Source organism: Oreochromis aureus, linkage group 16 (assembly GCF_013358895.1).
Source record: "Oreochromis aureus strain Israel breed Guangdong linkage group 16, ZZ_aureus, whole genome shotgun sequence".
In the NCBI taxonomy this organism is placed as follows: domain Eukaryota; kingdom Metazoa; phylum Chordata; class Actinopteri; order Cichliformes; family Cichlidae; genus Oreochromis; species Oreochromis aureus.
Window position 1 is genome coordinate 962,432 of NC_052957.1, and position 15,026 is coordinate 977,457.

Sequence of the window (15,026 nt, forward strand, 5' to 3'; positions counted from 1 at the left end):
CAAAGTCGTACTAAAACATTTTTGACAGATTTTTAAGCACCGTGTACCACATAAAATCGGTTCGAGGTCAGTAAGCACAACCAGAATTCATACATAAGACACACTTTTGAGGAAATGAAAGGATTTTAAGTGCACCTTATAGTCCGAAAAATACGGTACTGAAAAATTTCTTGTGCTTAAATTGCTTCACTGAGCTCAAATTTAAACTTAAAATGTCTCAAGATATATAAAATAAAAAGAAAGTCTAAATTAAAAATGCGTCAAAGGCTTCGAACTGAACATCTCAATATCTGAACATCTTACCTTGGGCATGGGCATCTGAGAAGTTCCACCTTTGACTATCTCTGATTAGTTTAGACCACGATACAGTCATAGTGTTGTCTGTTATTGGCCACACGGAGACTTTCAGAGTTGCTGAGACTTTATTTTTTTTAAGTCGAACAGCTGGTTGCACCTGTGCGACCCAGGATTTTTTTGAGCAGAACATTGGCACATTAGTGGAATGTGCAGGCAGCGACATGTTCAGCTACTCTAAGCAGCACCTTCATGATTGGTTTAGGCCACGATATGGGCATAATGTTTTCTGCTGTTGGTCACACAGAGACTTTCAGAGTTGCAGAGACTCTTTTTTTTTTTACTCGAACAGCTGGTCGCACCTGTGTGGGATTTTTTTTAGTCGCACCATTGAGAAATTGGTCACACTCTAGAGCCCTGCTCTAAGCGGATAGGGTTTTGGGGGGTAGCAGGAGGAGAGAAGCTGCAGAGAGGCGTGTAAGACTGCAACTCTGCTTCCTGGTCCCAACTCTGGATAGTCATATTTTGGGGGGTTTAATAAATTGGTCCATATTTCTAGAAATGAGAGCTGCTCCATCCAAAGTGGGATGGATGCCGTCTCTCCTAACAAGACCAGGTTTCCTCCAGAAGGTTTGCCAATTATCTATGAAGCCCACATCGTTTCTGGGACACCACTCAGACAGCCAGCAATTTAAGGAGAACATGCGGCTAAACATGTCACTCCTGGTCTGATTGGGAGGGGACCAGAGAAACTACAGAGTCCCACATTGTTTTGGCAAAGTTACACACCGATTCAATATTGATTTTAGTGACCTCCGATTGGCGTAACCGGGTGTCATTACTGCCGACGTGAATTATGATTTTACTGTATTTACGTTTACCCTTAGCCAGCAGTTTTAAATTTCCTTCAATGTCGCCTGCTCTGGCCCCTGGAAGACAATTGACTATGGTTGCCGGTGTCTCTAGCTTCACATGTCTGAGAACAGAATCACCAATTACCAGTTTGACCCCCGGCGGGTGTGTCGCCGAGTCGGGAAAAACGGTTAGACACATGAACAGGTTGATGGTGTACCTGGGGCTTCTGTTTCCTCCTCACCGTCACCCAGCTGCCCTCTTTCCCCAGCTGCTTGGGGTCTGCCGGGGAACAGCTAGAGGGGCCTACACTATCTTCGGCTGCACCAGCTACAGGGGCCTGGCTAGCTACGGGTGAATGAAGGGTGCGAAGCCGAGTCTTCAATTCAGAGCTGCAGACAGGGTACATTTATTCCACGTGTCTTTTTTACTAAAGGAAGCCGAGGAGTAGCTAGATATCTGATACACTGAGTAGGAACGTGCGGGAGGGACAGGTGAAAAGGCCATGCTGCTAGAATGTTGGCTACAAGCTAAGCTAGCAAATCCCTAAAGACACAGTGAGGGAATACTGTGAATATAAATTAGCGAGTGAATACACAGAGAGTGTGCTTTGGATAAAGAACATGAAGATTACATTATAAGTTGTTATGTAAAGTTTGTAATTAACCGGCTACACAGATAAGCTACACAAAAACACCGCTATGCATGTTACATTACTGCATTAAGAACCAACACCAAGTGAAAGCCCCACTTCTACAACCCTGAAGAACACATGAATCCATGAACACTCAGGATCATCCACTATTCAAACAAAAGCTCAGACATAACGCTCGGTGGTGACATCATCACTGATGACCTCCCACTCTTCATCCAGTTTGTCACCGCCTCCATTGTTCTGGGTCATCTCCATGGAGATGGCTGGCTTGTTTTCCAACTTCCTGCTGCAGGAGATGTACATCAGCAGACCAGCAGAGATACAGTATGGACAGAAGGCCAGTAGATAACACAAGAATTTGAACTGAGTATGACTGAGAGAAAGTGGAGGAGGAGGAGTGGAAGAGGCAGTCGGAGGAGTAGAAGGGAGCGCTGTAGTGGGATCAGACTCTGCAGGAGAGATAATTATGGCTTAGTTAGTCTTTTATCAGGTCTGTAGTTCATGTCTTTAAATAGGAAGTGCTGTCAGTGTGCTGACCTCTGACCCTCAAAAAGCTCTGAGGAGATCTCCAATTTTGATCAACCCAACATGAGTAGAAACCTTCATCAGACTTCTGGACATTAGTGATGAGGAGCTCTGATTGATGTTCAGAAACAACACGACTTCCTTTAAAGTAGAATTCAGCTGAAAATCTGTGATTATATTCACGACTCAGGAATTTATGTCTGCATCGAAGAGTGACATTACTTCCTGCCCTCACAGGAAGTGCAGGGATCTCCAGGATCGTACCAAACCCTGATCAACAGAGACACACACAGAGTGATGTAGAGACAAAGTTACACCAACAGATCAGAGTCATACAGACACAGAGAGACAGGTGGGAGCAGCTTACAGCTTGTTACTGTTACATTGATGGAGACTTCATCGCTCTGCTGTCCAGATGAGTTTTCACAGAAGAAAATCCCATTAAAGTAATCAGAGATGTCGAGAACACAGAAAGAATCAAACTTCCTCCAAAAGGCTGAAGCATCTGCTCTGCAGTCCACAGTGTATCCTCTTCCAGTCCTCTTCACCAGCCAGCCATCAGCTGTCTCTCCTTCATCATCAACACAGCTCAGAGACACAGAAGAAGATTCTCTGATAAGCTGCTGGAGGTTTGGACTGACCTGCAGAGAGACTGAGCACAGACACACACAGTAAATGTATTTGTGATCTTTTGGAGTCTCTGATTGTTTTCACTTCATCAACTCACCTGCAGAAACAGCTAGTGCAGACAGCAGCAGCACACACACACCTGCAACAGGACACAGGTCAGTAAAGGTCAGAGGTCACTGAAGGTCAGGTGGATCAGCTGCTTCTGCTTCACGCTCATTTAAAGAAACCAAAAACTCCCCGCATTCATTAATCAACTGTCCTTCAGCTGAACCTGGACTCACTCTGGATCCTCAGTCAGTGGATGGATGATGGATGGATGGATGATGATGGATGGATGGATGGATGGATGGATGGATGGATGGATGGATGGATGATAGATGATGGATGGATGGATGGATGTAGGAGCTGTGTTTGACTCACCGAGGAGCAGAGAGACAGCTGGAGTCTTCATGTCGTCCGGATGCCGACTGAACATCAGTTTGAGCAGTGAGACGCCTTCAGCTTCACCACTTCCTGTTAGCAAGGAAGTAAAATACCATATGTGGCACAAGTACTTGCATTCTTCATTTAAGTAGAATTACAGATACTTTTGTAAGAAAGTACTCCTGAAAGTACTTATGATTCTTCTTTACTCAAGCACAGGGTCAGAAATGTACTCAAGGTATAGAATAGAGTAAACCTTTATTATCCCACAGATGAGAAATTTCGGTGTTCCAGAGCTCTTACAGCACGGGAAAATAAAATATAAAAGGAAGACACAAGTTGCTCCTATAAATATAGGCAACCAAAGTTCGTATATACATGTATATACAGGTACAGAATATGTATAGAAAAATTCAGAAAATCTACAGAGCTATGTATAAAATGTACAGTAAACAAACAGGCTGGTGAGTAAGATGACCAAAATAATTTTTTAAACTGCATTACAGAGTCTGACAGCTGCTGGTAAGAATGACCTGCAGTAGCGCTCCTTCCTGCACTGTGGGTGTAAAAGTCCACTGCTGAACGAGCTGCTCAGTGCTCGTACGGTCTCATGCAGGGGGTGGGAGGAGTTGTCCATGATGGATGTTAGCTTAGACAACATCCTCTCCTCCCCAACCTGCTCAATGGACTTCAGTGGACAGTCCAGGACAGAGCTGGCCCTCCTGACCAGTTTGTTGAGTTTCCCCCTGTCCCTCTCTGCCATTCCACCACTCCAGCAGACCACAGCATAGAAAATAGCAGACGCCACCACAGTGTCATAAAATGTCCTTAGGAGTGTCCTGTTCACGCCAAAGGATCTCAGCAGCCGTAGCAGGTGGAGGCAACTTAGACCCTTTTTGTAGAGTGCATTTGTGTTTGTGGACCAGTCCAGTTTGTTATTGAGGTGAACACCCAGGTATTTGTACTCCTCCACCTCCTAAACATAAAAGGTAGTTGTTTGGTTACATTTCTACCCTTTTGTGTGCAAAAAAAGAAACTGAATCTACATATGTGCTTTATATGTAATAAAACAATATTAAAGCACAGGAATACAAACTTTATTCCAACATCTGAGTCTAATGAATGTACTCAGCTTGATCACCTGTTATGTTCAGAATCAGAATCAGAGACACTTCATGAATCCCAGAGAGAAACTGAATTGTCATAGCAATAAACTGACATCAAAGCAATTGTATAAAATTAAGTGTAGAATTAAACATATAAATATATACATAAATATAAAAGGACACAGGTATTTACAGTTTCAGGGAACCTGAACACAGCTTCACCACTTCCTTGTTTCCATGGAAGCAAAACGCAGACGCGAAAAGAAGTCTGATGTAAACAAGACGCCTACCTCTTTCACATGATTTATGCACTTTGACATTTTGTTGCTCGTTGCATGGTGTACAGCATGGACAGTGTTGGGGAGTAACGGAATACATGTACCGGCGTTACGTATTCAAAATACAAAATATGAGTAACTGTATTCCGTTACAGTTTAAAAAGGTAATAATCAGAATACAGTTACTTTGTTGCAATTTTGTGGCCCGCATAATGACGTGAAGAAATATTTTTTAAAATTATTATTCAAAAATGATTTAATATGAAGGCAATAAAGCAGTGTTACAGCTCTAAAGAGTGTAGTCCGTGCTGCAGGGAGAATGGACTGTCATACACGTTATGTGTCTGTGAGCGAGGGAGGGAGAAAAAGGAAAAGTCCGAGCTGTCACGGAGCAGAAACGGGAGCTGGAAGCATGTAAATATAATAATAACCACTGCAGCCAAGAAGAGTGCCTGACGAGCCCAGCTGTAAGTAAGCTATTAAGACTCGACTGTACACTGTGTTCGTGTTTTCCTCCGAAACAATAAGTTCCGTTGGAGCAGCCTTTCAACGCCTCTCTCTGTCTCTCGCTTCTTCAGTTCTAGGGTCAAATGGTGGAGAGTCCCATATTTAAGCCCCGTCGGACCGTCCCCCCAAGAGGGACAATGGACCTCCTAATGATCCTCTGGGCGTTTGTTAGAAGAATGCTGGGAAGCGGGGTGCGATGTTGTTGGTTTCTCAGCCTTCTTTTCAGGTAGCCAAGGTGAGTCACCACTGTTAAGAAAAAAGTCAGTTCATGAAGGTCCAGATTGCGAATTCTGACGAATGTCCAGGAGAGTTTGTCTGACATAGTTGATGAGAGTATTACAGGTTGCAAAGAAACTAAGAAATAACACAGCAAACATAAGAAAAACGCAAAGTTGAGGAGGACACCGGCGCCATCTTGAAAGATACCACTGGATGTGCAGACTACACAAGCCTGGATTCTGATCTACTAGCAGACCCATAACTATGAGAGCAAAACTAATCAGTGTGCACATTTCACACAGTTTGCATAATTTTGCTTGCTTTCTTTCTCTTTGTGCAGATTGAGACTATTTCTGGGCACATACAAATTAGTAAATGAGGCCCAGTGAATGAGCGAGTGAGTGTAGGAGCTCGGTTTGACTCAGAGACCGATGGAAACATCAGTCTGAGCCGCCGACAGGACTGCATAGTGAAGTAGTTCTGTCCCCCACCCCGAACACGACAGGGCAATAGGTGCTGCGGCTTCTCCTGGTGGATCGTAGAGGACCTGCCTGTCCCCCAAATTTAAGGTTTCATTTAGTTTTAGTCTTTCACTCAGTTGTCATTTTTTACTACATGATTTATTTTCCAGCAGAAAAACAGCAGATCTTAGTTTGCTCAGGTTCAGTCACATCTATCATCACACTGTAAAGCACTAAACTGTCTCTGTATGACTCTGTTTGTGTCTCTGTTGGTCAGATGGAGGTCTTACCCTTCCTGTGAAGGTGGGAGTGCTGTCCTCAGCTGCAACTGATTTCTTCATGAATAGAAGTCTTCTTATATCTCCTTTTTTAATCCAAATCAGAGCTCATCATCACTAAAGTGCAGCAGTCTGGTGAATGTCTGTACTCGCGTTCTTCTTGGTTTGGAGAATTTCTTTGAAGTTTCCGAGGGCCAGAGGGGAGGACACTGACATCACTTCCTGTTTACATCCAGGAATTAACCTGTTGACCTGATAATAAACTGATCATTGAGCTATCTTCCTCATCTCTCCTGCAGAGCTGCCTCATACCTCCTCTTCCTCCCCTCTTATTATCCCCGTGTCTGTCTCTTCTGCCATCTAGTGGCCTTCTATGTGTACTGAACACAGACTGTTCTGCTAGTGTCCATCTGCTGCTGGAAGAAGACAGAAAACAATAGGCGACTTTAAACCCTTTTAGAAAATGCTTATCAGAGGATCTCTAAAAATTACTCTAGTAAGAGTAACAATAATCATGTATTTTAGTATTATTTCACTAAGTTTTCTTCTAATGTGCACCTGCAGCAACTCTGAAAATGGATTAGAGGAAAAGGATGGATGGATGGATGAATGGATGATGGATGGATGGATGATGAATGGATGATTAATGGATGGGTGATGGATGGATGATAAATGATGGATGGATGGATGATGGATGAATGGATGGATGATTAATGGATGATGGATGGATGGATGGATGGATGGACGGATGAATGGATGATGGATGGATGGACGGATGAATGGATGATGGATGGATGGATGATTAATGGATGATGGATGGATGGATGGATGGATGGATGGATGGATGAATGGATGGATGGATGGATGGATGATAAATGATGGATGGATGGATGATGGATGGATGGACGGATGAATGGATGATGGATGGATGGACGGATGGACGGATGAATGGATGATGGATGGATGGACGGATGGATGGATGGACGGATGAATGGATGATGGATGGATGGATGGATGATAAATGATGGATGGATGGATGATTAATGGATGGATGGATGATAAATGATGAATGGATGGATGATAAATGATGAATGGATGGATGATTAATGGATGATGGATGGATGGATGGATGGATGGATGATAAATGATGGATGGATGGATGATGGATGGATGGACGGATGAATGGATGATGGATGGATGGATGGATGAATGGATGATGGATGGATGGATGGACGGATGGATGGATGGACGGATGGATGGATGGATGGATGGATGATAAATGATGGATGGATGGATGATGGATGGATGGATTTTGCCGACGCAGGTTTAAATGTCCAGTCTTGTTGATGTCACGATGTTACGGTGCACGCACACAGTGGTGTTGCTGCCTCACACACGTTTGTCATTAATAGTTAAGACTTGTGTTGCAGCAGATAAAGAGATGTTTCATGATGCTAATCATAACAGATTTAAACACTCTTTACCTGCAACACAGCAAGTTGGAAATTGTTCTGATAATGAGGGGTAATTTCAGTGTCTGTTAATTTATATTTTATTCTCTATAGCTTATGAAAGCCATTAGTTAATGTAGTTTAATCACTAGAAATTATGAGCTGAAGTTAACTCTCTGAGTAAGTGAGAGATAATTCCTAACAAACACAATGTGATGAAAGTGGAGCAGAGAAAAAGAAATAGCGAGGTTCGCCTTGTTTTCCACTGTGGATCACAAAGTGGATTCACTACTTTTTTTTGGATAGGAACTTAGAGGAAGATTTGGGAACTTTGTAAGGAGTTCTCCTCAGAAAGGATTTCATCCAGCGTGGCTAAGGCCAGAACTCATCTACAGCTGAGGTGTTCTCTCTCTCCTCGACTAAAAACTCATCAAAGCTGGCAGTAGATATTTAGCAACAGTTTAGATTTCATTACTTTAATTTTTATGTTTTACTTTTTTTTATTTTAAATTGAAAAATGATTTGACTGATTTGTGATTATTAATAACTGTTTGAGCTCTTTGCTTAAATAAAATATCGTATCTGCCATTAAAGTCAGCTTTGTGGAGGTTCTTATTGAGTATTCTAGTCTTTAAAAATTAACAGATCCCTGGCGCCTACTTTTCAGGCCATCCATCCATCCGTGTTCTTCCACTTATCCTAGGCCGGGTCGCAGAGGCAGCAGCCTAAGCAGAGAAGCTCAGACCTCCCTCTCCACGGCCTTCTCTTCCAGCATGTGGGACATGCCCAGAACACCTCATCCAGGAGGCATCCTTGTCAGATGCCCAAACCACCTCAACTGGCTCCTTTCTATGTGGAAGACCAGCGGCTCTCTTCTGAGCCCCTCCCTCCCTGGCCAAACTCCTCACCCCCTCTCTAAGGGAGAGGCCAGCCGCCCTTCAGAGGAAGCTCATTTCCGCCGCTTGTATCCATGATCTCGTTCTTTCAGTCACTACCACAGCTCGTCGCCATAGGTGAGGGTAGAGACGTAGATCGACTGGTAAATTGAGAGCTTTGGTTTTAGACTCAGCTCTCGCTTCACCACGACAGACTGGTATAGCGTCCGCATCACTGCAGCCGCAGCACCAATCTGTCGATCTCCTGCTCCCCTCTCCCCTCACTCCTGAAAATCCGGAGACACTTAAACTCCTCCATTTAAGGCAGGAACTCTTCCCAACTCCCAAGGAGTTTTTTAACTGCCTCAGTGACTTCGCCCCCAGTGATGGACGAGTCCAGAGACTCTGCTTCCTCTACAGAAGACGTGTCACTGGACTTAAGGCGGTCCTCGAAGAATTTTTTCCACCACCCAACAATATCCTCAGTTGAAACCAGCAGTGCTTCACCTGTACTACACACAGTGAGTGAAAGCACCGGTTTACCCTCTTGAGTTCCCTGAAAGTTGGCCAGAAACCTTCGAGGGAGTCTTTTTCCATGGCCTTCTCAGGCCACTGACGTGAATCCTAGCAAATTTCCACGTGCCATAGATCATTAGAGGAGCGCTACCGTTAATAACTGTGGCTGTTGATTGAACTTTACTGAGGGTTGCTAGTGGGGTGCATCATCTAGCAGACAGCATGGGCATGAAGACGGAGGTAGTCCTGCTTAACTTAGTTTCTTTTGACCTATTACGGTAATGTGTCTGGCAAGCAGAGCCTTCACAGTAACATGTTCCAGCCCGAACAGTGAAAAAGCCAGATACTGTGGCACTGAGGTCCGGCCATGTCTCTGTGAAGCACAACACAGTGAACTCCCAATCCTCCCTCTGATATCTGACCAGCACCCACAGCTTGTCCACCTCATTAGCCAGAGACCTCAAGTTCCCTGTGATGACCGAAGGAATGCAGGGTTTATATTTCCTGCTCCTCACTTTCCTCACACTGAGACACTCTGCTCAGTGTCCCCCCCATCATGACAAACACAGGAAAAACTATTTACGGTCCGTGGTGCTTAAAAAAAGACAAGATTAGCCACAAATATAACGAAACTATGAAGAAACACTCAAAACCCAAGAAACTATAGGAGGTGACACTCTCACAGCACCAAGACTAGCCAATGACTTACAATTAAAAGCGTTTTTGTATTTAACAGAGATCTCACTACACTTCCTGTTTGCACTTTGGTCAACTCTGTTGCTTTTAAATGTGCTATAGAAATAAAATGGACACTGATTTGCATCAGAGGAGGAAAATAGAAATGCAGGCTACAGCTTGAATATGGACATTACATTTATTTGTATTGCACAAAAGGAGGAGAGCGCGATGGCACTGTAGAAACTAGAGATGGCACGATACCACTTTTTTATGTCTGATACCGATATCATAAATTTGGATATCTGCCGATACCGATATGAATCCGATATAGTGTGTTTTTTAATCAATAAAACATTTTTTTTAATATCTTGCTGCATTTTGTATAAGTTCATACTCAAGTTTAAATAAACAACAACACTAAAGCTATTCTGTTATTCCTGTATGTAAAAAAAACACTGCGCCCAAAATATTTCATAGTTCAGCAACACTGATCAATCTAATAAACTTAAACCTACTCCATCCTCCCTATTCTGGTATTTTAAAGAGTACTTAGCAGAAACATTAAGCAACCTAACTAATAGGGTTGCAAACTCCCAGCAAAAAAAAATAGGGAACCACCCCCCACCCTCCACCTCATGATGCTTAATCGACGTAATCAACTTTAATTTGATGCAGGGTGAAAAAAAAATGCACAGAAATAAATTATTTTTCAAGAATAATTAAATAGATTCAACATCTTTCTTCAACAGAATTGCAGACTGCACAGATGGAACCTTCCCAAAGGAAAAAGTACTATAGCTTACTAGGGTATATTAGACTTAACAGTTACTATATACAGTAATGGATTTCTATACATTTTACATCAGATTAAAACTTTGGGTGTAAGATTCAGATAATTATTTATTAAAAGCTCGACATTTTAAATGAGAATAAGAAAGAAAAGTATGTCTTTGTGCCCCCTTTTCCCTGTTCATGCCCTATCGGCCCCCCTGGCTACACTTTGCTAGATCCGCCCCTGCACAGTTACCAGCTGTCAGCTACGTAGAAAAGGATCCTGGTGTAGAAAGTAATATTAAATAAATTCTAACAACAACTTATCAAGCTTAAACGTGCTGCTGTTGTTCCGCCGCTGGTTTCCTCTTTCTGGTGCAAAGTGGGCCAAAAACAAAGAAGAGAGACGGACTCGCGACAGAAAAGCCGATCAGCTGATCATTGATCAGTTTCATGATTGAAGTAGCAGCAGGAGAGGGAGAGAGAGAGGCAGTCGCTCCATATATCGGTTGTTAAGCTTAACATGGGAACGCTTTACAAACATTCAGAGATGAACTTACACACTTGCTTTACTTCTCTCTGGGATAACTTCCTCAGAGATGAAATGCCGGTTTGGTAGCGAGGCTACAAATACACACAGCTGCTCTATCACGTGACGCACACTGCTCCAACGTGCTACGGTGATGAGCCGAGTTACGCCGTGTCGCAAGTTTTGTGAGGTGCTTTTTTGATATTTAATGGATCGGATTACATTTTTTATTTCTCTCCGATATCCGATCCAGTAATTTACGTCAGTATCGGACCGATACCGATACGTAATATCGGATCGGTCCATCTCTAGTAGAAACAGCTGCATTACAGTGATAACAGAACTCTGGAGATTTCACTTACTCTGGCTAACAGCAGCTAACAGACGCAGTGACACTTTTTTTCATTCTTATCCATTTTTAATGGCTGATATTATTCAAGTATGTTAAAATATTGTTTGTACAAAAATGTTTTATACACACAGTAGTGTAAACATGCCAGCTGGCTAATTGTATTTAAATGTGAAATAGTAAAAGCAGTGAAAGTGTGTGTATGTAGTTGATGATACACCCTCTGGTGCCCCTGGACACATCATCAGTGATGTAACCTGGGGTCATTGGGGTTTTTGGGTCTTTCAACAATCAGACCCCCTCTCCCAGGTGACCCAGCCAGGGTTGGTCAAGCCCCAGCTTGTATCTAGGTAGCGCTACCCTACATGCCATGCCTCTCCTCTTTTGATCCACAGCCACCTCGACGCTGATTCTGCTGCGTTGGTGACCAACTTGATAGCTCTTTGCTCGTTAGCCCTTACAATGCCTAGCATTTTGTATGCCCTGCAAAGGGATTGACCCGCGAATCCTCGACATCCCACTTCCATGGGTTGGCAACTTGCTTTCTCCGGCACTTCTCCACTAGCTCGGAATACTTTGCCCTCTTTCTCTCATGAGCTTCCTCCATGCGGTCTTCCCAAGGCACTGTAAGCTCCAGAAGGATTATCTGCTTGAAGACAACTGAAGTAACAACGATGTCTGACCTCAGAGTTGTCTTGGCTACCGCTTCGGGGAACTTTAACTGCTTTGCCAGGTCAACTCTCAGCTCCCAATCATGCACCGTTGCCAACAGGCCAGGCGAGGTGTTTCGGAGTGGTGCTGCTGGCTTCTCCCCAGCTTTTATAAACGTGACTGTGTTCTTTACTTGGCAGGCACTCTTATTATGACTGCAGATGAAATCCGCTACAGCCTTCAGGACTTGAAGGTGTTGCCAGCAATATCGGCCTTCGCCCAGGGCTTTTTAGCAGCAGCTTAAAAAGTCCTCCAGGGTTCCTCTCTTCTGACAGAGAAGCCTGGTGTCTCCACCTTCCCCCACATGAAGAGATTTGATGGACTTGGTAGAACATCATATACTGCCTGAATCAGGAATTTTATCTGCTGGAGTTCACCTTTCCACAGCTCATTCCATGTGACCTTGCGCTCTACAGCTTGCTCCCATCTTGTCCAAGCCCCCTGCTGCCTCAATTGCACCATTTGGCTGGCTCGCTTCTCCACAACTCCTGCTCACACCTCCTCAAGGATCAACGACCGCCTCTCTTTCCCCTGTGCCTTGTCATAGTTAGGTGTTCTGCTGCTACCCAAGCCCGCTCTTCCCAGGGCCACTGTACCCACAAGCACCCTTTGCTGTAGCCTTGATACTTCAATTTCTACAGCCTCAGCAGCCCTCCACTTCCGCCCCGTCCTAATCTCTATTCCAGCCAGGTCAACCGAGGGGTCACTGGATTCCCGATATTGGAGCAGCTCCCTGGACCGACTCACCATAAACTCCTCACTTAGGCTGCTAAAGGGGAGCTTCAGCCTCTTGCCATCACCATACAGAGCGATGCTGCTCAGGCTTTGTGGCTAATCCTCATCTCGAAGCCTTCCACTGTTGAGATGGGAACTTCACAGACTAAGAGAGTCCACAAAATCCGGGGGAAGAATTCCATGCTGATAAATCCAGGCCTTAAACTTGCCAGGAAGGCCAGATTTATCCACTGTAGTGAGCCAGGACTCCAGGTCTTCATTGGTTGCTTGTATGAAGGCTGCATCTTTCAGGCTACAGTTAAATACCTTACCTAGGCTCTTCAAGGGCGCCTCAGTAAGTGATAGTATCTTGATGGTGCCTAGTGAAAACAAATATTTATCAGTAACCTTTCCTTTCTTCAGCACAAGAGACCTCGACTTGGTGGGCTTGAACCTCATGCGTGCTCAAGAAATCATCTCCTCAAGACCCTTCAGTATCCACCAGCACCCTGGAACAGATGTAGTTGTCACCGGCAGGTCGTCCATGAAAGCTCTGATGGGTGGCTGCCTGACTCCAGACTTAGTGAGTGGCCCTCTACACTGGACTTCTGCAGATTTAACCAACATGTTCATGGCAAGAGCGAAAAGGATGGGCGAGATTGTACATCCAGTGACGATCCCCTTATCAAGCTTATGGCAGTTGGAAGTTGTTGTTCCGGAAGAGAATCTCAGGTTCAAGTCGACATAGTAGTCCAGGATAAGATTCCTGAACTTTTCCGGGATGTAGTACCGGTTCAGTGCCTGTTCTACCAGCTTATGGGGTATAGTTCCGCTGGCATTTGCGAGGTCAAGCCATAGTACTGCCAGGTCTCCTCTGTTCTCCCTGGCTTCCCTAATGAGCTGTGTGACCACACCTGTATGCTCCAGGCACCCTGGAACATTCAGGATCCCTCCTTCCTGGACTGAGTTATCGATGTAAGAGTTCTTCAGAAGATATTCTGTCAGTCGCTTAGTGACGATGCTAAAGAAAATCTTCCCTTCAACACTCAGCAACAAGATGGTTCGGAACTGATCGATTCTCTTGGGCTTCTCCTCCTTTGGGATCCACACCCCCTCCGCTTGTCTCCACTGGTTTGCTACCTTGCCCTTCCTCCAAATCACCCTCATGATTTTCCAGAGTCTAGTCAGTAGCCTCGGACAGTTCTTGTCAACTTTGTAAGGTACTCCACTGGGCCCTGGAGTGGAGCTTGCTCTTGCTCTCTTTACCACCTCCTGGATCTCCTTCCAGCTGGGCTCCTTCCCATCGAATTCCTGCTCTGTTGCAGATGGGTTGATCAGGGCTTGACAGGGACTAAGATCTTGCTCTCTACATTTGTCGCTGTAGGTCTCCTTGAGGTAGTGGTCGACCTCTGCTTTAGAGCAGACAAGATGCCCAATGGGCTTCTCTCCTAGCAGCTGTTTTGTGAACCCAAAAGGATTCGCTAAGAAGGCGGCTCATCTCCTGGCCCTCTCCTTCCTCCTCCTCCTGTGCCACTCAGCTTTCCTCAAAGTCATTAACTTCTTGCGGATTATGCTATGTAATTCTGCAAGGGGTCCCCTCTCCTTTTCACTCGCCACCTTGAACTGCTGCCTTAGGCTCTTCAGTTCCTGCCTTAGCTGATGTATCTTGTTGGCTCTGTTGTTCAAGGTGTAGAGAAGCTTCGCTGTCCGCTTCTCCTCTTGTCCAAACCTCTCTACAGGTAGGCTGACTATCATTGTGGTCATTGTCCTTTGGCAGTTGCTTGCAAGATGGTATCAACGTCTTCATCGAACTGGAGTCACGCTTTCTCCTTGCTAGCTTGAGGCCACTTCACCCGACGATGTTCTGATGACCTGTGAGCTTCGAGGGCATGCATCACCTGGAGGCTCCGGACACTGTGGGGTGACTCCGGGTCTGGTTCCTCCTTTGTCTCACCAGGCGTGTTTCCTGCGCGCTGTGATGCCAACACCTTCTGCTCACACCTCATCTTGGCCTGGTGGAGCCGCGGGATCGGCATATCTTGCCGCATATGCATTCCACGGTCATTGTCATATTTGCATTGCCAAGTGTCGTATTTTGTAAAGAGCGACTCTGCCGTAGCTGTCAGAGAGCCATCAGTGAAGGCTGATATTAGATCATATTGTAAATGCTTACACACGTCTCCAGTAAAGCAGAAATAATGATA

General features: G+C 44.7%; 2 protein-coding genes and 1 pseudogene across 2 annotated transcripts in view; all 3 read right to left on the bottom strand.

The window, feature by feature from the left end:
* Positions 1-1,505: 1,505 nt before the first annotated feature.
* Positions 1,506-6,475, bottom strand: LOC116314960. The gene is made up of 6 exons (XM_031733111.2): positions 6,241-6,475; positions 3,377-3,469; positions 3,054-3,095; positions 2,694-2,978; positions 2,339-2,596; positions 1,506-2,250 (listed from the first exon to the last, which is right to left on the bottom strand). The coding sequence occupies exons 2-6, from the start codon at positions 3,429-3,431 to the stop codon at positions 1,964-1,966; spliced, it is 927 nt and encodes a 308-aa protein (XP_031588971.2). The 5' UTR covers positions 3,432-3,469; positions 6,241-6,475; the 3' UTR covers positions 1,506-1,963.
* A 153-nt stretch (positions 6,476-6,628) lies between these two features.
* The window catches only part of LOC116314989, a 28,961-nt gene continuing 20,563 nt past the window's right edge, over positions 6,629-15,026 (bottom strand). The window contains exon 7 of the transcript XR_005608681.1: positions 6,629-6,644. The gene's annotated coding sequence lies outside the window, so the exon portion shown is untranslated. The remainder of the gene's footprint in view (positions 6,645-15,026) is intronic.
* Positions 11,402-14,586, bottom strand: LOC116314949 (annotated as a pseudogene).

Bases quoted from the DNA above. Each gene is read 5' to 3' on its own strand.
- LOC116314960 (XM_031733111.2), bottom strand. From the start codon at position 3,431: ATGTTCAGTCGGCATCCGGACGACATGAAGACTCCAGCTGTCTCTCTG. The intron at 2,979-3,053 runs GTGAGTTGATGA...GTCTGTGCTCAG, and splicing joins TGCACTAGCTGTTTCTGCAG to TCTCTCTGCAGGTCAGTCCA. The intron at 2,251-2,338 runs GTCAGCACACTG...TCTCTCCTGCAG, and splicing joins GAGCTTTTTGAGGGTCAGAG to AGTCTGATCCCACTACAGCG.